Below are 27486 nucleotides of genomic sequence, written 5' to 3'. Positions count from 1 at the left end.
TTTATTTGGCCGTACTAGTATAAAGTGTAATTGCGCATCCACTACAGTAGCTGGCAGTGGCGCTCTCATTTATTTTTTATTTCAGGCATTGATGCACTTAAAATCTTTTCTGTTGCAGACTTAAAACAAGATTTAATAAAGTTATTCTTTGTAAGTTTGACTATATTTCTTTCTTTTTTCCCTTTTCTTTAATGTTAATAAGGAAAAATGTTGTACTTATAACATGATTAAAATGATTATATCATTATATATTTTATAATCATTATAAAATGATTTTATTTATAGTAATGGTGGGAAGTGGGGGGGGGGATAGTTTTCTCCTTGCTAGGGGGGGCCTAACAGAAAATAATTGAGAAGCACTGACTTAAACACTTAGGCATTTTAACTTATTCTTTTAACTGAATATTTGGAAAATCTTTGCACCAACCAACTAGTGAAGCAGTAGTACTTATAGTTTTATCCAAGGAAATGGGGTTAAACACTTAGTCATTTTTTGGACAAAATGCTGCATCCACCACTGAATACTTATTCAGTTAGACACTTAGACATTAATATTTATACTTTTACCTGAACAATTGTGGGAAAATCTTTGCTGGAACTGGGAATTGAACCAGGGACCAAAGAGGTGGCAGACCGATGACTTGTCCACTGGGCCACCACCCTGTGAGAGAAGGTAGTAATACTTATACTTTTATCTCATTCATTTACCTGAATAATATTTGGAAAACCTTCACAGGTACTTGGATTTGAACCCAATACCAAAGGAGCAGGAAACTGATGACTTATCCACTCGGCCACCACTCTCTGAGAGAATTTGGTAGTATCTGCACTTTTACCTCTTTCATTTACCTGAATAATAGTGGGAAAATGTTTGCAAGCACAAGGACTTGAACCCAAGACCAAAGAGGTGGAAGACTGATGACTGATCCACTGGGCCACCACTCTACAGATTGTCTAAGTTCAGCTATGATGATGATTTATGGTATGGCTTCAGCCTAACTCCATTAACCAAAGGCACTGACATTTCCTTTAAAAAAAAGGTTTTCAACTGCTTTATTTAAAATCTCGCAAATTGAATGCCTGTTTGCTCAAAATCTGCTCATTTTGTCTCACATTTTATGTGATAGCACTACTGAATTGGAACTGTTAAATCCCTTGCGATTGTACATTTACGTGTTTTCGCGGGCATCACTGATTGAGTAAAATGTAACCCTGACACCTGATTAACAGACTGGCACCACAGTTTGGTTTATAAGTCCATTTCAAGAGCAAAAGTATAATAATAAACTCCCAAGTCTAGACATCTGATCAACACAACTAATGAGAGCTGGCTGGGCTGTCAAGACTCGCAAACTAAAGTGCAAATGACTTCGGCGTACTATTCATGAAATTGCTGTCAAGTCCCACCTTGTTTTTCCAATCTCATTTAGCCTGTCTCAGTCCACTGACACACAAAAATATATTCAATTGCACTTCTCTAATTCTTTTATTTCACAGGACGGCATGTTAAATATTGATCAAGGTCAAAGCATTCCTGGCATTTACTGGTTGGACACAAAGAGCTGATAACGATGAAGGAAGTCACAGTTCATAGTGTTGAAAAGATGATTGGTTGAGGTATGCGTAACAGGATTTTTTGGACAACCTGTTTACAGTTTATTTTGCCTCCACGCTCTTGTCACAGGGGAGAAGTTGAAGCGACCACTACGACTGCTCCTCATGCCGAGATACTGCCTGAGTAGCTGGTTAACCCGTTTCTGACTGTTCCATTTTCGGGCCGATTTGCGGACACCTATGAAGCCTCCGTAGCGCTTCTGGAGGTGTCTCGCGGGGGAGCCAATCAACTTCTTGTACCCGTGGCGGCCTCGCTGAAAGCCGCCAAAGCGTTTGGTTAAGCTAAGGGCCTCTGAGCTTTCATCCTGCTCACTAACATCGCCGCCTTCCCTCTGTTCGCCTTCGCCATCATCCAAAAGGGCCAGACTCTGAATGTCCTCCCCCACCTCTGAGGATTCGAGCAGCGATGAGTCATAATGAACACGGCGCTGCTCAAAGGGGACCTCATCCAGATCCTCTTGGAAAGGCTGTGTGGCTGCAGATTGCAGGTCGCTATCGGAGGTCAGATCCAGAGAGCTCATCTGCAGCTCTCCCGCTGTGTTTTTGAGCAGAGCACCGTCCTCGGCGAAAGGGGGATAAATGGCAAGCTTCAGGGTGCGTTCACACAACTGCCATGTCAGCGAGGAGGACACCTGACCCCTGCACTCTAAAAAGCACACCTGTGAAGGGAAAAAGCAGCACATTAATGTAGATACAGTCATACCTCTACTTACGAATGCCTTTAAGTATGACATTTTCAGGTTATGACATTTTTTATAGGCAGATGATTGACTCGAGATACAAAGAAAATCCAAGTTACAAAATCCCCCAAGATGTAAATGCATTATCTTATCTGTTATTTTGAAAATATTGTCGCAGATGCAATTATTCTCACTTTAAAGACCACGCTACCCTCTACTGGGCTTTACTTGGGCTGACAATAAAAAACTATTCAATTCAATTGGCTGTCTCACAACAACCACTATCCAGGTTTCAAGATTCTCTCTTCCATACCTGTCCACCTCAGCTAAATACTCCCCTTATTAATGATTGCAATTACCCTTATTAAGCGATTAAAAACCGTACAAATGCAACGTGGCACATCTTTTCACACAAACACACACAGGGCAAACGTAAAAGTATAAAATGCATGTGGTACTACAAAGTGGACGGCTTTTGGCATGCAAAAAGACTCAAATTCTATGGATTCTATAACGCTTCTTTGGAATGAAATAAATGCTATGATTCTTCATTATAATGAAATGGTCATTTGGTTCATTTTCCTATTATGTATAATTGAACATAAGCTTCATCTTAAAATAATTTTGATGGAGTACTGGCCCTGGAAAATATATGTACAAGGTCACATACTTGAGTCGCCATTCCTCAACTACCTTTAGGAGCACTACTAAGAATAATGTTCTATTGTTTGCATTGCTTGTATTAATGCAGCTCTTTTTTTTAATGAAGCTGATAATGTGAAAGTGGTTAAAATGTGTATGTATAAAATCTGTAAAATTAATACAAAGTGATTAATCATTCATGATTTAAAACTTCAAGTTACTAATCTGCTTGGCCAACTTGTCAGGAAGTTAATGGCCTTCTCGTCACACATGCTTGACAACATAGGGCAAATCATGACTTAATAGAATACGTCCATCATGGGATAAATGCGACACTTACTTCAGCACAATGAGTGACAGAAGCAAATTAGCAGAAAATACAAATCATTTTGATGTCTTTCCTTTTTTTTAGAATGACTCTTTAACCGGACAAATGATAAATGATGTTTTGGAAATCAACTTTTCTCATAGCGAGAAGTTTTTTTTATGCAATTTTAGTGACCTTGACTTCTTATTAGGTCTTGTCCTGTCATTTTTTAAATTAAAACTTTTTGTTTAAAATCCATATTTCTGAGACTGGTTTATACATTGGTATAATTGTCTTTCTAGTAAATAGGATAGTTACCTTTATCTTAGTGAAATATATGAGCACTAAGCAACCCCCTCTTTAGCCCTCACGTAATACATTTCAGTTTGGCGTAAGAAGCAAATCCCATTTACTTATCAAATCTTGCTTAAATGGGGTCAATTGTTATCGTAAACCTGCAGACATCAAAAGGGAAAAGCGCAGAGGGAGTTCCGCTATGAATCTATCAACAGAAATTAATTATCCACCCTAAATGAAATGAGCACACCAGGGGATTCTCCACGTCAGATCAATGAAACAATCTAAAGGAGTTTATGACTGAGAGGCAACGTGCACATAGGTCAGATTTTCATTATCTTGTGAGGACCAGAGGATGGTGAAGGAAAACAACAACCAAAGAATGACCTCTTGTTGAATTGCTGAATTTACATTTATATACATAGATGAATTGTTTAACTGTGTGGTGCGACAAACAATTTTTTTTAGCTTGTATCTTTATACAGGTTTGTATGTAAAAGCCCTGATGCTAACATTATTGAGATTTTGTGCACCACGACAGTTAAAAATATATGAAAGCTTCATGAAAACAGGTTTAGAAAGAGCAATTATCTAAACTTGATCCTCATTAATTTGCACTTTTGATTTGCAGTTACACGAAATGTTTGGTTATAGTTATTGCTGCCATGTTACCAGTTAAAGGATGTCAGACTCGGGTTGGTTCGTGAGCCGCTTTAACGTCAACTTGATTCACGTGGGCCGAACTATTTTAGATAATATTTAGATTTTTTTAATTAAAAATGGATTAAAAGAACTGGAGTAAAAGTCTTGAATATTCAGTTTTTTATAGATCTAAAACAATGTTTATTTTAGCTTTAAATATAATTTTAGATTTTACAAAATTATTTTTGAACTAAAAACACAGAAAAACGCCCTTAAAATGACAATTATTAATTTAAAAGGAGTAAAATCAGGAAATTTAATATACATATATACTCTTCATTTTAATTTGAACCTAAAACAGAAAGTCGGCACTCACGATTTACTTTCCCGGGCCACACAAAATGATGCAGCGGGCCAGATTTGGCCCCCGGGCCGCCACTTTGACACAGGTGTGTTATAGTATCCCTTCCTTTTAATTTCATGCACTTTAAATGTTCACAACACAATTATTTGTGAGGAAATAGTTATAGCAGGGTACTACTGCTACTATAGTTTCAAAAAAGTAGTAGGTACATAAATCAACTTTTCAGAACTTTATGAACCTGTTTTTCACTGAAATATACTACACACGATAATGCCATACCCGTAGATGCTGTGAGTTTTCATTTATGTGCCATTATAACTTCATTATGTTTCATTACTATCATTATTGAGCATCTTTCATTGATAGGACCAAATCTCTATAGCCTCTGGCTCACATTAACACATGCTGGGTATATTTTCAACATCCACTTAGACTACTAAAAATTGTTAAATAGAGGTATAAAAATATATAGCTTTTCACTCTTTGAGGAATAAAACAATATAATCTATCAAGAAACTAATATGATACCTAATTCCTGTTGATAATAGTGACTTTTAATAGCCAAGCAATTTAGTTGCGTTATCATCTTTCCTGTAAAAAGTTCACAGGCACGCTGAGAGTTTATTTCAGCACAGTTGTTATACACAAACTGAATGCAATTCCACCATGAACTCAACCAAAAGTGGCCTTGCACACAATTTCATTTCCAAACCGCCATGAGAAAGAGAGAGAGAGATAGACTGTGGAGTAACAACAGCCAATAGGTAACCTTGAATTGTGGTTGGATACCTAATTTAGCCAATAATGATGCTGAGGAAGACAGCTGGGACCTTTATGGAAGCTGTAATAGAAGTATGTAATTGACTGCTGCTTAGTCTCATCGGACCAGGCTTACGCTGTTGATTGACACATTTTATCAGCTCCTCATTGTGATTGTTGCCTCTGCATTGAGACAGTGATGGAAGCCAATGAGCTAGCCATTGTTTCCCGATCCAGACGTGAGACGTTGTACGATATCCATACAAAATTTTGATGGGGAGACCACCACACAACCATGGAGACATACTGATATGAGAAATAAGCATATGTTTGCTCTATTGACTAATTTTCTTCATTTGCCTTACTATACCTAACCGCTTTACTATGGTGGTCTCGAATTGGTTTGGGGCCGTAGGCTTCCATATTATAATTAGTACTGCTTCAGTAGTTGTAGGAAACAACAAAAAACAAGCCGCAAGCAACACAGTAACCAGAGCTACACATTATAAACATAAAGTGTTGTTTAGAGGCATTTTCTCCTATGTGCTAGTTAAATAATGGAACCCACGTTGATTTGTAATGATGCCCACTTCCACAACATCTGAACACTTAAAGATTGAATGGGACACTGTGGATTTATAGGGTATCAAAGCGTTTGAGAGATTAGGCAGCTGTGTAGGCTTTGAGGGCCCTCTAGCTAAGTTAGAAAACAAATGACTGGAATGAGTCAGAACAAAAATTGGCAAGAGTGGGATATCTACAAAACTTGGTTGACGTTGTTTGTCCGCTATACAAGGCCAAGTCATGTCACATTTATTTACTATACAGCTATTAATCACAGAAAATATCGCCAATGACTTCATTTTTGAGGAACAATTACAAAATCCACAAGGGCCCCAAAAAATTTAAAGAATTTCTAACTTGCTACTGCTGATTAACGCTAAGAAAACTGACAAAATGTCAATTGGTGAAATAAGATTCAAGTAGATGATGGATATGGTGAAAAATTAACATTGGCAAAAGCAATTGAGATATTAAAGAGAAACAAATATTCACATAGTCATGATATTAGTTCCCGACTGTCGGCCTCCATTAAATTTACTTCCCTTTTTTCCTCTCTGTCTCTGTTCTGAATGGCGGTTTGGTGACCAAGTGGTTAACACACTGTCCTAACAGTTCTGGGGTCGAGGTTTCGATCCTAGGTTGGTCCTCAATTATGTGTTTTTTCTCCGAGTACTCTGGTTTCCTCCCCTCTGTCAAAAACATGCTGGTTGAACACTCTGAAATTGCTCTCGGTATGAGTGTGAGTGCCTATGGTAGTTTTCTCTCCTTGTGCCCCTGTGATTGAATGGCCACCAATCCAAGATGTCCCCTGGAAGCACTCCCTGAAACCCATTGTGAAGATAAGTGGTTCAGAAAATGAATGAGTGGGTTGTCGATTATCACTGCCAGCACTTCCAGGGCAATATACAGGGTAGGACCACATCTGGATTTTTAAAATTTCCTTTGAATCTGTTCCCGCTGCTGCCCTCTGGCAGACGCTATAGGTCCCACAAAGTATGGATAAAGAGGCATAAGGACAGTTTTTTCCCCACATCCATCATGACTCTAAACTTGCGGTAACACAACACAAAATCCCTTCTGTGTAATAACTTCGGGGTGAGGTAATATGAATATTTGGCGGTGATTTTCATCCTACTGGCTGACTGAAGGTAAGTGAAAGACAGTGAGAGGTAAGTGATCCACTCGGAAGGTGATGGGATGTATCCATAACGACAGAATGCCAAATTACAAGTCCGAAATGATCACTTATTTGGGTCTTTTGCCGAGAAAACACACCTTATGGAGAAGCACTACCAATTTTGTCATACGCAGTTCTGGGTATGATGAAAATGAGGCTTTTGTTGTTAAATGATGACGACAAATGATTATTATTAATATGAAATGAATGTAAACTGATTTAAGATTCTTTCAAAGTATAGAAAGTCCAAAAGGGACAAGTATTTGAATGTCTCAGAAGCAGCACAAAAACTGCAGAACACATGTAATGGAAAAGGATCATACAGAGTATATTTACTTAAGCATGATGTTTCTAATGGATTGAAATACATGCACTTACCATAGTGTTAAAGGCTTGATTGACGTCCTGCTGTTGCTGCTGCAGGAGTAAACCGCAAGCCACACACTCCTCCTGACAGTCAACTCGTGAAGGGGTGACGAAACATGGAAGTAGAACCAGCAGGCACCACAGAGTGATCTTCATGGCTCTGCACACCCGGATAGGCAGGAACAAACAAGGAGCCCAGGAGGCAAGCGGAATCCCAAAGAAGGGTCAACAACAGCTGTTTAAGGTCAGAGATCTGAAGGAGTACGTCAAACCTAAGAAAGCAGTTACACAAGATTGCATCAATTCCGTTTCCAAGGAACTATTAGCTTGTCATTTACAAAATATATAGAGATAATTTCAAGCCAATAAAAGGATAGGATTTTGCTGGTGACTTAAATGAAGAGCGTACTTGCTTCTAGTACAAACATTAAGAAAAGCTTTGAGGGGAAACAGTCCAAGCTATGAAACGTCAAACAAAATCAAACATCACCCAAAACGTAATTACACTTTCCATATCTGGTATTTTCTTCAGGCACCTTTTCATCATTTTTTAGGAAAATGGCTGGTTAGCTCAGGCCAGCGGTGAGTTTCCAATTCATGTGCCTTCCAACCTTGTTGATCACGAGGTTATTTTTGGATTTTTTCAGACAGTGCATAACATAATTTTAAGTTTTTAAGTTATGTATTTATGTGGGTTTGTCTGTATGTTTGCATTTCCACCCTATTGAAAAATATCTTATTCATTTTAATGGCTTAATAAATCATGTTATTACCTTTTTTTCAATTTTTCTGCATACATACATAGATTTGCATACATAGCATTCCATACAGAATTATGAATTATGCAAATTCAATGTGAAAACTGATTGGACTTAAAAAAAATCAATGTACTAGTTAGTTAAACCCCTAACAACAAATAACACTGGTAGCACCAATTAATTTCATAATGAAATGTGCCACAGTACTGGTTCTTTTAACACTTTGAGAAGCATGCAGATGACATTTTTAACATTGTGCAGTGAACTCCCAAAATAGGAGACTGTTCCTAGATGTAGGTATACTAAAAAGCTATATTAAACTGGTTTCTATGCAAGACAGCCTCTTCTGGACTCATCTATCACGTAAGTGACCCCCATATTGTTTGATATAACAGGTTACGGGAAGAAAACAGCCACTCAGATTATTTTAAATTGCTTCTCCTCATACACAGCTGGCTGGGTAGTTGGTTCAATGATCATAAACAAGATAAAGCATACAGTATGCGGCTTCTTATACTTACTTGGTCACAGTTGAGATTTTGGTGGTTTTGTCTGTAAACACAGGTTTATTTTATCATACCCTCTTGAATATGTTCAGTGAAACATTCTTAACCAAAGGTGGTATTTTTAAATGTGTGGGTCTTAACAATTTTCACCTATTCATTGGCTTTTTAGATTTTAATTTCTCAGTTGCATCAAAAGCATACTAATTTAGTTACTGTAAAGAGTAAAATTTATAATATCCTGCCACTGAGTTTTTTTTTTAATGATACACAATCTCTAACAATATAGTATTAAAGTATTCTGGTCATGTTTAGCCATTTTAGAATGTTGTAAATAACTACAAATCAAGGAAATATGCAAAAAATAACATTAAAACCTAAACACTTACTGAATAATTGTGGGGTTCAATGAATACTGAATGGTAGTCACTAACAAAATGAGCTGTAATATTAAGTTCCCACCTGTAAATGTCTTAAAAGCTCTTATCAATAACAAAAAGTGAGCAACGAGTGACTCAATAATACTGTGCTTAGGACATCGTACAGAGGGTGAGTGCAAATATCTGACAAGCAACTGAGTGGGTGGAGAATTTTTGATGAATGCAGTGAAGCGTATGTTTCCCCCCCCCCCCCCCCCCACCCCAAAAAAAGAGTAGCTCGGTGTGACTATTCCCATCTAGTTGCATTACATGTATTCAACAGCATCTAAAAGAGTCTCTGTGTAGTCGTGGTACATTTAGTAATACACATGCAAGGTTTTATGAGAAATCATTAGAGAGATGTTTGTTTGCCCTACTGAAATGTTTGGCTTGATCACAACCTGCCTGCTGACTAAGTCCATTTCATACTGTTGTGTTTTCCCTTAAGTGGTCCTCTATGATCGAATTAATGAGCAAATTGGTGACCCGATGTAGCATTCCTGGTAGTGTCAAGCCTGAATGTATTCCCACAATACAAACACAGCTTTTATACACAATACACGTGTGCACATAAACAAAACTATACACGGTGTCTACATTATTCTTTTTTTCCACCACAGTGTACAGCATATTATCTATTTTTTCCATTTCACAAATCAGTTAACAAGATGTCTGTAGTGATTTCCCTATAGTGTGTACTTTTACAGTTTAACTGCAGTAACTATTAATTATGTTTTCAGTAAAGGGTAATGAGGTTTGCTCGTTAGATTAAGACTGTGTGCAAGGTGGAACATATTTTTATTATCTTTCAGCACTGTTTGATTTTCATAGTTCTCCTTCAATAGTTATGCCATTTTGTACGGATACTCGGTTTTTGCTCGGTACTTTCAATGAAGACAAAATGAAGGTCACACCAGCAATAGGTAATTAATACATCGTATATATATGTATATATGTATATATGTATATGTATATGTATATGTATATGTATATATATATGTATATATATATATATATATATATATATATATATATATATATATATATATATATATATATATATATATATATATATATATATATATATATATATATATATATATATATATAATATATATGTAAATATATATGTATATGTATATATATGTATATATATATATTTTTTCTTATATTGTTTTATTTCAGATAATGTAGTGTTTCTTTTTGGTAATTTTGATTCTGCAAGAGTAAACTTTGCTCTCTCTATTTGAAGTATTGTTTTTCTATGAGCTAATTACCGGCATCGTTGTATTAGGGGAAAATCAACAAAAAGCAACCCTTTAAACCTCGTTAAATGAAAGGTAGGTTCAGAAATAAATCGACAAAGCAAAGAGGCAGATGCCGTTCTTCTCTGCTTCCATCACCTTAATGCTTTTACACAGACTCAAAACTGCATCAGACCTCAACTATGCTTGCTTTGCGCTTCCATTAGTGTTAACGAAGGCCTTGAAATTGTTATTTTACCTTTGAAAACAGGAATCAATCAGTACATTAATACAAGGACTTCCACTAGTGTTTTGCTTTTACTTTGCTTTTCCCCTCCGAGTACATCAAAGGGATGTGGAAACCTAAAAATACTCAAGAACCAAGTCAGTTCGGCCACGTTTTTAAAAGGAAACATAATGTGTTCTGTTTGTATGTAGAACTTTTCAAGAAAAGAATCCGAGCAGGGCTATACAAGTTATTAACAAAACTAACCATGATTGAAAATAGCATTAGCAGCGGTGATGAAGGGCGAGAAACAGGTGGAGTGTGTGAATGGTGACATGAATGCAAGAAATTAGAGAAGAGAAGAAAAAGCTCATTGCCATGACTCACTCTAGCTCGTCCATTAGTCCCCTGCATGAAACTGAAAGACACAAAGAAGTCTGCTAATGCCCAGATAACCTAGGGGTCTCTATCTCTTTCTTTGTTAACCTCCTTGTTCCCTAGTTTGCATCCATGTTGTATTATTTCCACTCATAAACTACCGCACTCTTTTTTTTTTCTCTCTCTCATTTCACCGTCTCCATTCCTGCGCATATGAATTAATGATCAGGAAATCTCAACTCTATTGGCATATTGCTAAGGTTCCTGGCCATTTCTCCGAAATGTGGTTAGTTTTTAAGGGAGGGAAATAATTAAAATTCCCATCTTGCCTATTACATTCCATGGATCATAAAAGATAGTTGATGAATTCCTTGAACACCTAAAGATTCATTCGTTTTTAGTTGTTTTTTTTTAAATCACCATTTTATTCTGAGGTTGGTCGATCAAAATGCAATGATCTACATTCTACAATAATGTGTCTCACACTTGTTAGAGAAAGTGTTGTCCGCATTAAAAAGAAACAGGGAGAAAAATATGTTCAATATATGCACCAAGCTGAAGATAAAGATGTGACATTGCAGAACTTGTTGTTTTGAATAATAAAACCGACATTGGGGTGAATCCACCAGCCAAAGTTGAATATAATACATTATATGCACTTACACAACAAAATACCTCTGCCGGGTTCAAGTTTATATATATGCAAATATTAAGACTATTAAATTACTAGTACTAAGTCAGGAAACAGTCACTCCAGGGATTATTCCCAAGGTTATAAGACCAGAGCACCTAAACAAGAAGTAGACATCTTGTTCTAATTATTGGCTCGACTCTCATTCCCTTGCACAATATTGACAATTCATTCATCCATTCATTTTCCATACCGCTTGTCCTCACAAGGTACATGGAGGGTGCTGGAGCTTATCCCAACTAACTATGTGCACTTTAGGGAGTACACCCTAAATTGATTGCCAGCCAATATCAGGGCACAATGAGATACAATTAAAAAAAAAAACACTCATATCTATGGACAATTTGGAGTGTTTAATCAGCCTACCACGGATGTTTTGGGATGTGGGAAGAAATTTGGATACCCATGAAAATAAATCCACAGAAGCATCGGGAGAATATGGTGGCATCTACACTGTTTTATGCAGTGGTCTGTGGGGGATTCAGGACCACGGAGAGGGACAGTCACATGCGGAATAAACTGGTCAAGAAGGCCAGCTCTGTTCTGGGCTGTCTTTTGGACTCTGTGGAGGAAGTGGGAGAGCGGAGGATGCTGACGAGGATGATATCCATCATGGACAGCACCTCCCACCCCCTACATAAGTCTGTGGAGTCCCTCCAAAGCTCTTTCAGCAATAAACTGCTGCACCCTCATTGCAGGAAGGAGCACTTCTGCAGATCCTTCCTCCCATCTAATCCAATCCAAAGTCCACACAGGAAGTCCAAAGCCCATGATTGAAGCCCGTGATTGGTCTCAGAACTGAGAGTTGTGTTTACCACTCAACCACTATGCTACCTGTACTGTATAGGCTAAAACATAGTAGATCAATCACTTGGTTTAAACTCAAGAGCATAATGTTTCAGAAGTAAAGAGGGAACCTTTCTGGAAATTTTAGAAAAGTGTTGGCAAACTACATGGGAGATTTCCCACAGGGCCAAATCGCCCTATTACCTCTGTGGGAAACAAAACAAATTGGCTTCAGAGGGAAAATTGTCCCTACCAGTGTGCCATCACCCCAAATTCATGTGAGCAACTGTAACATTGTGTGTAAAAAAAATAGAGACAGCTTTGACAGTTGGGTTGATGTGATTCCAGTGTCCATTACTAGAAAGACAAGCTAGTGCCTTGCCCCGTGACCCCTTTCCATTATAGTAACCGATAAAGGTTTGATTTCACGCTGTCTTTTCTGTTTGAGATTCTCCATCTTCTATTTCTTATTTTATCTATCCAGAAACAGTATAGTAGATACTAGCCTTTGTTTTTAACCAATTCAATCATTTTCATATTCCACATTTCTTTATAAGGGTAACAGGGGGTGCTGTAGCATATCCTAACCAACCAATGGGGGACACCCTGAATTGGTTGCCGCCCAAATGCAGGGCACAATTAAATGAACAACCACAAACATATCACCACCAAGTGGGAATCGAACCCAAACTGCCCGCATTAAAGTCAAGTAGAAGAAACACTTCACAATCAGGATGCCCTGTTTTTCACTCATCTAATTTAAAATGTACATGTAATGGAATTTTAATTGGTTCTCTGAAATTTAAAGCCCACCGATTAATGTTAAAATGACCCCAAAAGGCAACAAATTATTTTAATTCTTATCTATTAATTCCCAAAAGTTTTGTATGAAACCACGCTTCACTTCACTAGACTACTCTCTACTCTTGCACAACAATGGGTTTAAGTCGGTTGAAGTTCCAGCAAGAAATAAGGATTTTCAAGTGGCTGGCAAAAGCGCTATCATTTTATATCCGAAAGGAAAACGAAGGTGCATTTCTAGCACGGATTAGGGTGTTTGGTCAAACAATGGTCATTTTTTAATATCTATTCTGAACCCTTGGCCCATTGCAACAGAATACTTCACTACATTCGCCACTTTATACAGACAATCTTGCCATTTGAAATGTTTGTTATGGATTTGCTGTGTGATGATGAGACATCAGTTCACCCAGCCGGAACATGCTCGCCTTCAATTGCAGGTCAATTATTGCTTTTTAAGAGACATGAATAAACTAGGATTATAACATTTTTTTCCTTGATGCACTTCTATTGGATAAACCCTCACCATATTTTTTTAAACCTTTGTAATTAGGCTTAACATGTAGATTTTTTGTGTAGATTTTCAAGTTGTCAATTTAGAGTTGGCAGTGCCATAGTTCAGCTGCTATTTAGTTGTGTTTTTTGTCATTTTGGTCATAATTATAAACCCAATCAAGCCCTATTTTGTCAACCCAATAAATATATATATATATATATATATATATATATATATATATATATATATATATATATATATATATATATATATATATATATATATATTTATTTTTTTTTTAATTACTTATAAATATATATACATACATATTTATATTACACTATTCTCCGGTTCCATCCAGAGTTTACTTTAGTGAACATTTAACATAACCGCTGATGTTCAAGTGTGTTCTGCCGAGAAGATGTAACCTTTACGCTACTCTTCCTTGAACGTCACGGACTAAAAGGAAAACAGTTTACAACATTTCACACGAAGAAAAAAAAATACACTCATCGGGTGGTAGGGGGTTTTCATACATGAGAAAATGGGGCTTGATTGGGGTTATAATTATGACAAAAATGACAAAAAACACAACTAAATAGCAGCTGAACTGTGGCACTGCCAACTCTAAATTGACAACTTGAAAATCTACACAATTCTATATGATGACACCATTCATTAAATCAAAGGGTTTGATCCTCACTTACATTTTTTTTAATTTTTATGAAAGAAACACATCTGAGGTCAATGTGTCCATTCACAGAGGTTAAAATTTGTCTGTGCCAAATTCCTGTCATTATCACCACTTGTGTGGCATGTTATATGTTATATTATATTATATATAGGCAAAAAAATGTTGTTTTCTTTACCTTTAATCCACAAAGGACGATTGACATTCTGCTTTTGACCTTCAAAGAAAGTACTCACAGCACATAACAACACCCTTCGGTTCACCTACGATTCACAGAGGTACTGCTGTACCATTCAGTTCTGTAAAAAAAAATACAATTTTTTCCATTATCATACTACTCCTGGAAGCAAAACTGCGGTTTTAAACTTAAAACAAATATCAATAAATAAATAGACAGCATAGTCCTGCAATAGTGAAGATAAAAAGACACAGAAAAAAAATCTACAGGATAACCTCACACACACCGCTGTAATCCAGCCTGTGCAGCCACAGATAAACAGTGTGCGGTCCAGGAAAAAAAGGTAAAATTGCTGACCTTCCCTCTCACAAAGGATGCTAAACCTGAGAGAATGTGCTTAATCCAATTTAGATGCATTTATTCGGCATTACCTGGCTTTTTGCAATATTCAGATCGTCTTAAATGTCACGCAGAGGCAGAACTAACAAATTATGAAGACCATGACAGGAGTGAACTAAAGAGTAATGATGTAACTATTGATAGCCACCTATTAGGAAAAGTGAGTTATTGTGCCATGAAAGTGGAAACACTATGTTTAGGATTCTCTTTGTTTGGCTTTAATTTATGAGACTCCATAGCAGCGAGAAGGATAACAACCCTGGCTGCTTTAACACTGCTTATCTTGCATTGTCGGTCACACTTATCTATCTCATCGTCTGTGCTAATCGTGACAAAACAAATTGATTTCAAACACAGCTTTTTTTTTTCTCTTCCCATTTCAGAAAGTCTGCAATGCCCTTAACATTTCAAAAATCCTTATGTTCAGATTACTTTGGTTTTGCGCTCTCATTAGATCAGTTGAGCTTATCAGGAATGTTGTTTCTCTCAATTGGCACACAATTTGCAAATTGAAAGTGTAGTTTCTCCTTACTTATTAACTGGATTATTCCTAGCAGCAGGTAATGTAAACATCCTTCATAGACTTATAAAAGAACTCTTGTTAAGACACTATGACACTGTGCCAAAGGCAAATAAAAAAAATTATTTTCCGGGCTATAATCTGAACTTTTTTTGGTTTAGTTTGGCCTGTGACTACTCAAGTGAAACCTTTTTTATTATTATTCTGAACGCCAACAGCTTGTTATGTTGTCCTTTTTGGCAATAGTCAAAAATAATTTAAAAAAATTTAATATCTTACATCATTTTGTCGGATGTTCAGGATTTTACCATTACATGATGGAATAAGGTTTGTTCTTGGTTTGGGATGAATTTAAAAAAATGCCTTACCAAATTCTTATTCATACTCTAGTGACTTTTTTTCATCTATACTTGTGTGACTTATAGTAAAAAAAATGGTAATTTTACATAAGCAGGAGGGAAAATGCATTAAATAATATGTCATATCCAACAGAGAATAAAACCCTAACATATATATGTATATATATATTTTTAGTTCCATATACCAACATCAGGTCGATGCAAGTTTAAGCGGATATAATATTATCACATTATAAATCATTTTCTCATAGATAGTATTCTGTCAAAGTTAGATTTCATGTTCAAGCACTGTCAAATGCAAAAACATTAAATCCATGACAGGGGAACTTGGTTTTCAGATACATGACATTGTGCAAATGACAAAACTTTCCAGTAGGCTGTATTGCAGGAATCCTGCAGAGCGTGAGGCAGCTGACATGGTTTCATCATTGATTCGCTTGCTGTTAAGCTGCGTTGACACTTGCGCAAATCCATTGGACATGCAGCCAGAGGAAGCAATCGACCACACTTGACTTTTACAATGGTGAGGAAAGAGATGAAAAAAATGGACTGCCAAATGGTCCAGTGAATGGATGGGGGAGATGGAAATAAAACTTTTTCCAATCAAAGTTAAATCTCAAGGAGTGAATACTTTTGTTTAAAATTTGAAGGAACTCATGGAGGTACTTTATTCCAATTCCACTGATTTTTGAAGCAAGGAAAGGAGAATAAAGCTATTAACTTGGTGAAAAGTGAAATGCATCTGCTTATTTTGCTGTTCATCCTCCGTAATCTTTCAATTTATTGTTTAATCAGTCTTGCAAAATTCATCAAAATATATAATTCAATAAAATGTAAAACAGAATTTAAATATTTGTAAATTGTGATCAGAAGACACAAATAATTACACACTCCTAAATACTATGATCTGGCCCTAGGACAATTTTTGTTGTGGTTGTTGTAGTAGTAGTTGTTGTAGTAATAAGATATAATATTTAGATTTTTTTTAAATAAATGGACTAAAAGAACTGGATTAAAAGCACTGAATATTCTGTTTTTTATAGATCTAAAACAATGTTTATTTTAGCTTTTTTTAAATATATTTTTAGATTTTACAAAATGATTTTTGAACTAAAAACACAGAAAAAATGGATTAAAAAATTACAATTATTGATTTAAATAAGGGAAGATCAGGAAATTTAATATACATCTATTCTCTTCATTTTAATTTGATCCTAAAACAGAAAGTCGGCCCTCATGATTTACTTTCCCGGGCCACACAAAATGAGGCGACAGGCCAGATCTGGCCCCCGGGCTGCCACTTTGACACATGTGACTTAGAATGTTGTTTAGTAACAAAAGCTGTTAATCTTCGTAAGAGTTTCAGGGGTTGTTTGACCCTCTCCCAACTGACTTTGGGCAAAAGGCAGACTATACCATAAAGTGGTTGCCAGTCAACTGTTGGGGGTACAACTAGAGACAGACAAGTATTCATACTGCACCAAGCCAGAATTGATCCCATGCTTGCCTGCACAGGAGTCAGGAGACTGAACCACTACTACACCATCAGGTGTCCACAAAAGTGAATTAGGTTTTACTGAATTATTCTTCATGTACCTTCACTTGTATAGTATTGGTCATTTCACTTTTCAAGGTACTCTGAGCTTTCTCTTTTTGTTCACTTATTATTAATGAAATGTTAACGGGAGCAAGTCAGGGTTGAGTATATTGCTCGAGGACAGAATATACTCTTAAGGGCTGAGGGTCAAACCCAGCTCTTGAGATTGTGCCAAAGAAGAACTTAACTTCCAGTTGCACCTGACACTCATTCATTCATTCATCTTCTGTACTGAACTTCCTCGGAAGGGTTGCGGGGGTTGCTGGAGCCAATTCCATCTGACTTCGGGCGAAAGGCAGACAGCACAGTAAGCCTTATACTCACAATCATACCACCACCAGTGGGAATCGAGCCCGCGCTAGATCCACTACACCACATGTGTCAAAGTGGCGGCATGGGGGCCAAATCTGGCCTGCCGCATCATTTTGTGTGGCCCCAGAAAGTAAATCATGAGTGCCGACTGTCTGTTTTAGGATAAAATTAAAATGAAGAGAATAGATGTATATTAAATTGCCTGATTTTCCCCCTTTTAAATCAATAATTGTAATTTTTTAATCAATGTTTTACGTGTTTTTAGTTAAAAAATCATTTTGTAAAATCGAAATTTAAAAAAAAGGGTAAAATAAACATTGTTTTAGATCTATAAAAAACTGAATATTCATGGCTTCAAATCCAGTTCTTTTATTAAAAAAAATCTAAATATTATCTCTTATTGGTCTGGCCCACTTGAAATCAAGTTGACGTTAAAGTGGCCCGCGAACCATTGTTGTACTTTTATGTAAAGCAGAAAGGGAAAATACACCTAGGGAGTGTATATAACTTTTCAAACCCCAGCTTACTGTGCCACTTTAGTGATATATTCGCCGACAACTTTGCATTACATTATCCAAAATTCATACAAGATCGTGTTTGTTTTTCATGGAAGAATTATCCCGGTTAATATTGTTTTTTAAATGTAGTTTGTGGTTCTTAAACTATTGTAATGCATGTTAAACAAAAAAAAACCTGAAAATGGAGGCACTATTGTTTTTCATTCATAGTTGAATTCTTAGATTTTTGAGGGGGATAATTTTGTGGGGCCCGGTGTAAGCTTCGCAGCTCTGGGGTTGAGGGTATGATCCCAGGTGGCCCTCACTGTGTAGAATTTGCATGTTCTCACCGGGCTTGCGTGGGTTTTTCGCGGGTACTATGGTTTCCTCTCGGGTATTTTCAGTTTCCTCCCGCTTCCTAAAAACATACATCCTACTTGAACACTCTAAATTGCTCCTAGGTATGAGTGTGAGCGGGAATGGTTGTCCGTCTCCTCGTGCCCTGCAATTGGCTGCAAAGGATGGGCTCAAAATATAAAAAAAAAGGCTAATTTTGTTCTATGTAAATGTATATCACGTTACTCTACATCCTCATTTTCAGGATGGCTTGGTGTTGAATTTTATGCTCGACTACATCCAAGAGACAATTCCCATTTTTGCTAAAACACTGCCAATACAGATGATTCTGACGTTATTATTTTTTTTATCAAATGGTACTTTTTTCTAATAAATTCCAGCGCATCTTTCTTGTCACATCAAATGCTTGACAACTGTAGCGCAGATACATTTTGCATACGCTCTCAACACTTTTTCCTCAACCCTGTAAATATGCTTCATCCTTCATGAAACAATTCCATGCCGCAGATTCATTTATCTGTGAATGGCACATTAGGTCCCCATTTTCTCCCTCGCCTGCGCGACTAACGTCTTCACTGATAATGGCTAAAGATTATGCACATTCATTACTATTATCATTAAAATCATCATTGCCATGCGCTTAGCATAATAACAGTAATTGACTGATTGCCTTCTTAAACTTTCATCCTATATGTTCGAACGAGCTTCCTCCATATTTCTTTTAAGGTTTTCTTTGTCTTACATCATCTAACATTACACGCAATATGTCACCAGTTAAGAGAGAAAATTGTGCTTTTGAGGAAAAAAGAAGAAATTGCAGTTTTTGTTCCAAGTAGAATTTTCTATTATCATATTTGGAACTTTTTCTTATTTCCACTGTCGGACATGTCATATTCTTCTATTATTTTTTTTTAATCAAAAGTATTTATGGAGGGAAAGTTTTGGCCCAAAATTCACTGAAATTGGTATACTAACTTTGGATTCTAAATTAATCTCTGTGTTACATATTGAATGTATTCTTGGTGGGATTACAACTGAAGACATGACTTCCTTTAATGTTAAATTAAGCAGACTGGAAGATAAGGTTGGCATTTTTGTACAGACTCTGTATTTGGAATGGGCGATATGTTTTAGGCAGTCTATAGAAAAAAATATAATTAAGAATTGACACTGCGGAATGGATTTATCTCATTTTAAAGCAATTAATCAATATTAAGCACACAATTTGGATGTAAAAGCAAAATTATTGATTCAGTCAAATCTACTATGCAAATGGGAAATCATTTTGCTCTATGTAAATCTTAAATTAAGTCATATTATCAAGTTCAATGATTAAATATGATTAATATGTGTCCATCCTAATTGAAGAAAGTTTTAAAAATTCTAATTAATGGAACATTTTCTTTAAAGTGCTTTTATCGAAGTTGGATTTCAGTCAACTATGCCTCAGTCCATTACAAAATGCTGCTAAGTGCCATCTTGCACAGCGAGGACTATCTTGTTAATTAAGTAGTAATCAGTTGTGATGCGGGTACTGCTATGGTGAAGATGGTACCAGTGGAGCAACAGGGAGACGGATGAGAAAAACAACGCTCCCACGTAAAGAAAAGCCATCAGGTGCAGATGGTTATTTACAGAATGCTCTCAGAGGAGAAAAAACCCAAATTCATCTCGCTTCCCAGTCACCAATGCAACAGAAAGCAAAAACACAAACGTTTAAGGTGATAACCCATTGTCAACAATATCCCCCCTGGGATTGATTATCCACAATATTTAAACCTGGGAGACACTAAGCAATCAAAGTTTTTTTTTTTTTTTTTGTTTTTAAATCTCAAAGTACATTTTCTCTACACAATCGTGACACATGTGGCTCTCCACTACAGAAAGAGGGCGAGAATAAAATGTTCCTACCTTTGTATGTGATGTAGAGATACTCTCAGGGTACTTCTGTGGCTACGATAGAGTTCTTGATCTCAGGTTGTATCCTTAGGCTAAGGGTTTGAACAACTGACACATACCTCCTCTGAGGCTTCTTATAAAGGCACTCCCTCCTGTCTCAGCACCAAACCTCCTCCCACTCAAATACAATCATAGTGGGAGTGGGGTGATTCCCCCAATCTGTTACGTATAAAACGGGCACACGCACACACTGCATGGCCCGTGCTGACGTAGCAAGCAGTGCCTACGCCATTGGTTTCGTCTTCATTGAGCAGCTAATGGAACTCTAAAAATATGCATCACCCTGATGCTTTGCGTCGAAGGTGTTCGGAAAACCCAGATTTTTTCCAGAGGAAAAGAATGCAACCTTAGACTCACATCATTATGAACAAAACTTATCAACTATAAAGATGTCGGAGAAGAAATACATTTGTACGTGATAACGGGTATGAATGGTCGGTAATAGAACTCAATTAACAGCAAGTGAAAGTGTAGGTTTGTAGATGGTAGGTGACTCATGAAGGACATTTGGGAAACCAAGGACATTGCCAAAGGAACTTTCAATTGAAGCGATATATTGAGTTCTATTATGTTAGTTGTTGCTGGTACATACTGTAACAGAGGGGTGTCAGACTCGGGTTGGTTCGCGGGCCGTGTTAACGTCAACTCGATTTCAGGTGGACCGGACCATTTTAGAAATAATATTTAGATTTGTTTGTATAAATGGATTAAAAGCCCTGGATATTCAGTTATTTATATATCTAAAACAATGTTTATTTTAGCTTTTTTATATATTTTTATAGATTTTACAAAATCTTTTTTGTACTAAAAACTGAAAAAAAATGATTAAAAAATACATGTATTGATTTAAAAGGGGGAAAATCAGGAATTTTAATATACATCTATACTCTTCATGTTAATTTTATCCTAAAATCAGGAATTTTAATTTACATCCATACTCTTCATTTTAATTTGATCCTAAAACAGAAAGTCAGCACTCGAGATTTACTTTCCCGGGCCACACAAAATGATGCGGTGGGCCAGATTTGGCCCCCTTGCCGCCACTTTGGCACGTGCCTTAACATAATCTTCGTCATAATAAATGTGCTTTTTTTCCCTACTCACTGTTGTGCATTTGGATCTGCCGTGAATGTGCACAACTTTTTTGTGTGTGAATGTGTACCAAAAATGATTCACCCTCTTAAAGAGGACTACTCTTCAGAACTGCAGTCTCAATAATATGTCAGAAAGGCCTTTTAGAGTAAAAAAAAACACCAACAAGCAACATTTAGCATATTTAAACGGCCACTCAGGCCCGGGGAGAACATGCAAACCCCACACAAGTGGACCGATCTGGATTTGAACCCAGGTCTCCCACTGTGAGGCCGACGCGCTAACCACTCAACCTCTGGGACACCGCCAGCAAATCATAAGGCATAAAATCTAACTATTTGTCTTGTTAAGCGTAACCATGAGCTGGGTTTTACAGTAATTAAAACATCTCTATTTACCATTATGGTCAGTTAAACTTTGGATCATTTATTTTTGTAGACCATGTCTGCAATACGTTAGTGGATTTACGGAAGCCTACTATGCAGAAACATGATCCATGACATCATTAACAGACTTTGCTATTGAAAATGTCTTATCTTATACAAAGAAAGACTTCCCGTAATTACAGTAATCGTCTGGTACGTTCTGTTTAACAGTAAATGAATAGGTTCAGTAATCATAACCACAATCATCAATACTTGTAAGTGTGAACAATACTTTTATAATTTCAGCAGTTTTCCCATAAACACCCCACGTCAAGTCCATTTTTAACTTGAACTGACGTAGAAGTGTGAATGCACCCCTTGAACCTGTTGGAGGTTGATAGTGACGGCTGAATCACTTATATAGACAACAGTCCTCAATGCCGCTCAGATAAGGAGCACAGAAAAGCAAGGGGCTATTCGTTGGTCTGCCTGTCATTGATATCGCCGGTGTCCACGACCTGGTCGCTCGACGGTTCCTCTGGTGGCCAAGACAGTGACTATCTTGACAACGTGAGAATGAAGCTGAATTTGGAGTTGTGCCAAAATAACAGCCTCCCAGTTGAAGCTCTTGTCAAAGTCATTAGTTTGACATAACCCCCCAAAAAACTGAAAACGCTAACTTTTTCTCTTAAATGATGTCATCTACATAAAAGCCTCTAATCATTTTTGTAGGAATGATATAAATATTTATGTAATCCTAATAAATCATGGAATAACATTCAGGCGTGCAGCCCTACCAGTTGGAAATATGTAGTAATTATATAAACGGATTAGAAATATAAATAACTTTCAATAGAGATGTGTAATTGTTTTGCAGACTGGCATCTAACAATATTATAAAGCCTTAGAACTGAGGTGGTAAAATTAAGATGAGGGTTTTCTGTACTTCCCCATCTTGTCCAACTGATGAGATTTACTGGCCAGTTCTACAATAGGATCTATTGTTTTATGACTAAGGCAAAGTACCATTTTCTCGTGTAAATGTATTGTCCCCCACTTCTCCCTCCAAGCAAGAATTTCAGTTAAAGCTCATACTTGGCATCAGAATCATGAGGAACACTTTCCTTCTTGCTGTAGGAAATATTAAATCTACATATCATAGTTGTGTTGTCTGTAGATGAATCAAAAAGTTAATATTATTATAAATAAAAGGGACATCAGGCGGCAATTTTTATGTTAAAATAATGACAGCCATAGAATGTATTATGGCAGGGGAGGGTGTTTATTGATGTTCATTCTGTATTGGTTAGGGCTCAGGACAGACCTTTTCAGGATTAAACGGGAGGTTATTGACCTCAATCAAGGAAATAATTACAGTTGCCCTTCCTTTTGCTGGACTCTATAATTAGCCAACAAAGCTCCTATAGAAATACCGAGATTCAAATGGCTAAGGAATCTAGTTTCTTTTAGAAAAAGCTTGTAAAGTCCTAATGTTTTTTCTTTTTTGCTTAGAGGAAATTCAATTCTGGCTTCTTGGTTTGTTTCCTCCACAAAATATCTCTCTAATAAATTCCCTAACTGGAGTGCACATTCTGTATATTACAGCCTTCATCTGCGTCTGTCAGTAGGTGACATATGATAATAGAACAAAGGGCATTTGCTTCCAGGATAAAAGCAAGTCAAGTGTGACTGAATTCATCCTGCCCAAGTAATGAAGACCATCCAAGATTAGCATCACTGATATAGGTGATGCATCACAAATGCACAAACACACACACACACATATTCATGTTGCACAATTTTGTCCTCTCTCAGTGTATCAGCCCTTTACTCTTTCATTCATTCATTAATTCATTTTCGGAACCACTGACCCAACATATGGGTTGCATGGGGTACCGGAGCCTATCCCATCTAACTACGAGCACCAGGCGGAGGAAAGCCTTAATGAATTGCCCAACTAATCATAGTATAAAATAATGAGCATTGGTATAATAATAATAATGATAATAATAATTTTTGACCACCAAGAATTTAATTTAAATCCCATCTCATTTTCTGAACTGCTTTAGATTCATTAGGATTACAGGGGGTGCTGGAGCCTATCCCAGCTGATTTCGATCCAGAGGTAGGGGACAAACTGAATCGGTGGCCAGCCAATCGCAGGCCACAAGGAGACGGACAACCATGCACTCTCACACCCATACCTAGGGGAAATTTAGTGTCTAACCCTTCACGCTCAAACTCATACTTATAGGTAATTTAAAGTGTCCAATCAGCCTACCACGCATGTTTTTGAAATGTGGAAGGACACCAGAGTACCCAGAAGAAACCCACACAGATGGGCAAGACCTAGACTTGAACTCAGAACCCCAGAGCTGTGAGGCCAAAACCCTAATCACTCACCCCACCGGGCTGCTTGAATTGTAACAAAATTCAAAATTGAGTTTAATACAATCCTGTTTGCGGTGGTGTTTTAGGCATGCTGGCAAGGGCCAAATATTTAACAATGAATGAATGAGTGTCAATATATTTGTGTCATATTAAATATAGCAAAATATAAATTGTATGTCATAAACAGACAGTATAAAAACTTGGCACAGTTACATTTCAATATTATTTTTATAATCTTTAAAAGCTAATAGTAATAATTTTTTCATATTTTCAAAAAATTGCAGATGTATTTTTGTTTTTCCAAATTTCATTAAAGATTTTCAACAAATAATTCTCTGCTTACACATCTAAAATCCCAGTTTGTGAGTGTTCAAAAGACTGTGCAGTTACTAAACACTTGGGTGTTACATTAAGGGAATTTTATGACATTTATCAACAGAAAAAAATAAGCAAACCAATCAACATCACAATCTGTTTACATAAACTAAGAGTAGTAAGTGCTGTGGTTTCATTATAGTTGTTTGTTTACAATGTGAAACGACTTCTGCCTCCAACATGCTCCTTTTAATGAACGGCCAGCGGCTTTTCATCGAATCTAACTCGAGGGAGTCTCAAAAGAGCTGTGTGTACTTAAATGCTGTACATGTTAATGGATGTAAATGCAACAGCTCAATCGGAATCACGAGTCCATGAAACATAAACTGTGCTCCATTTCAGTTAACTTTATACAACATTGCTTCTATGAATTTATCTAATGTGTAATTTGTGTCTTCCTACATTCTGATCTTACCTACATCATCTGTGTGGTGGCCTGCTTTCTTGTTTCCTCAATGTTTCTCCGGCAATCAAAAACCATGCATTTCAGTAGGGTTGTATGGAAAATGGATGGATAGGCAATACTGCCACCTTAAACCTGAAAAACAGAAAAATTTGAACTAGCAGAAAGCAGAAAGAAGCCAGGCTAACAGAACAAAGAAAGTTGTAAAAACATTAGTAAGTAAAAAGTGTATAGTACAATGTAAAGTAAAAAGGAATGTATTAAGAAATATTAAAATGTAATTAAAAAAAGATAGAAGGACTGTAAAAAAGAAAAACAAATAAGAATGAACATAGCTACTGCCACTCGCTTCCGTGTGACAGAGCCATCTTGGAAAATAAAAAAATGACATGTATTACAAACATTCACCTTGAATAGTTTGAAGAACCCTTGCATTTTCCTCTTTTCTCCACCATTATTTACTCATTGAGAAAACATCACAGTCAGTTGGCTCCACAGGCAATGCGCCCATGTGGTGGTTATGGCCATTAGGAGCACTTTGTCTCAGCGGGAGTCCTCTTCCACAGCAAGGCAAACTCTGGACTCCAGCTGGTCCGCTGTTGGCCTGGAATCCGGGTTTGCGGCGAGCATGTCGAGAAGAAGGCTGCACACAGCCGGCCCTGGGGGGGCTACTTTATTCCACTTTACGGGAATGCACAGTTGGAGGTCTGGATTCTCCCAGAGAGCTGCGCCCAGTGGCATCAACCAGCGACCCTTACACACATGAGCACCTACAAGAAAAAAATGGTTAAAAAAAAAAACTGCCATCAGATTTTCTTCAGGTTGGTGCTTCCTCTCCGTAAAGAACTATACAATGAATCTTTCTTATTATAGTTTTCAGGCTTGAGGAAAAGTTACATGTAACCATGTCAAGTAATCAGAAAGAATACAAAATGTAATATCTTTCATGTTTTTGCTGCTTTTCTGTCTCAAACAGGTTTTAAAGTGGCTGCCAATCTTCAATGACCCTCACTACAGTATTGAAAGCCATTGTGACCAACACCACACTCTTTTTGCAATGCCTCCAAACTTAAGTGTCTCTCGTTAAGCTTTGTTTGAAAAATACCAGCTATGTGGCTTCGAAATATCATCCATGTGGTTCTTTGTTGAATCCTTGAGTCCCTTCCTCACTGCCACGTACAACATGAAAAACACATTAAGCAAGGTAACATCTCCAAGGACAAAATTGATAAATGTTTCTATTGCTTTTGGTGTTGTTGACCAGTCAGAAGTGGGATTGGCTGGCCACTACTTTAGGCCGTCCCCTACTTATAGGCTCCAGCACCCCCCAAGACCCTTGTTACGATAAACGGTTTAGAAAATGAATGAATGAAAGTGTTGCTTCAATACGTTTCCAAAATGCTCGACTGTTCTTCATTTGGCTGCCATTTGCATTAAGGAATCATCGGCCATGCTTGACGGACGGATAATTTATAGGTTCTGACACGTTTAATATGTCTCAGTTAATGGAGTCACACTCGATTCAGTGTGCAGCATCACCAGTCTGTAAGAGCACCCATGCAGGCATGCACACATACTCGCACACAATCTTTTTGACCTCCAACTCAGTGCTCTGGATGGTGAAGCAGTCTAAGCAGGACATAGAGATTCCCTATTTCACAATCAAAGTCAGAAAACGCTCCAGTTTCATAAATCCAAGATTATTCTATGCAGCACCCTGTTTTTTTAGTCTGGCCTTTTAACAGGATACTCTAAACCAAGAATGTCAGACTCGGATCTTTCTTGGATTACAGCAGAAGATCAACAGTTTCATTGCACATTTCCGTGCCACACTACAGAAACAAAACAACATGCAAACTTCCGCATTTGGACAGTGCCGCTTTGAGTTGAACTGATCATGATTGGCCCACACAGATTCAGTAAAATGATTTGATTGGGTATGTAAAAGCACTAAGGTGGCTGATTTGAAATGTTTTAAACCAATAACAATGGGGACAGTAGGTAGGTTTGATACTGATAATAAAACACAGAAAACATTACATTTTATTATTTATCTATCACTTACCTTGTTTGCATAAAGGTTTCTTATTATTGTACCATGATGATGATTATTATTATCATTTTATTATTAATTTTGTTATATATATATATATATATATATATATATATATATATATATATATATATATATATATATATATATAGGCAAAAATATTTCTGTGTACTATATATATATATATATATATATATATATATATATATATATATATATATATA

At 36.9% G+C, this 27486-nt stretch overlaps 1 protein-coding gene across 4 annotated transcripts; it reads right to left on the bottom strand.

Moving 5' to 3' along the window:
* Positions 1-1462: 1462 nt before the first annotated feature.
* Positions 1463-27295, bottom strand: pnocb (prepronociceptin b). Of its 4 annotated transcripts, XM_077710243.1 has the most exons (5): positions 25618-27295; positions 25222-25344; positions 14584-14704; positions 7425-7684; positions 1463-2273 (listed from the first exon to the last, which is right to left on the bottom strand). In XM_077710243.1, exons 4-5 carry the CDS (start codon positions 7566-7568, stop codon positions 1650-1652), a joined length of 768 nt encoding a protein of 255 aa, XP_077566369.1. In that variant the 5' UTR covers positions 7569-7684; positions 14584-14704; positions 25222-25344; positions 25618-27295; the 3' UTR covers positions 1463-1649. The 4 variants fall into 4 exon arrangements, with proteins under 4 accessions (XP_077566369.1, XP_077566371.1, XP_077566368.1 ...); XM_077710245.1 differs by lacking the exon at positions 14584-14704; XM_077710242.1 differs by lacking the exons at positions 25222-25344; positions 25618-27295 and adding an exon at positions 20536-20696.
* Positions 27296-27486: the final 191 nt, after the last annotated feature.

This window comes from Stigmatopora nigra, chromosome 2 (genome assembly GCF_051989575.1).
Source record: "Stigmatopora nigra isolate UIUO_SnigA chromosome 2, RoL_Snig_1.1, whole genome shotgun sequence".
Taxonomy (NCBI): domain Eukaryota; kingdom Metazoa; phylum Chordata; class Actinopteri; order Syngnathiformes; family Syngnathidae; genus Stigmatopora; species Stigmatopora nigra.
Note: the sequence above shows the minus strand (reverse complement) of the source record. Positions and strands in the feature narration are given on the sequence as shown.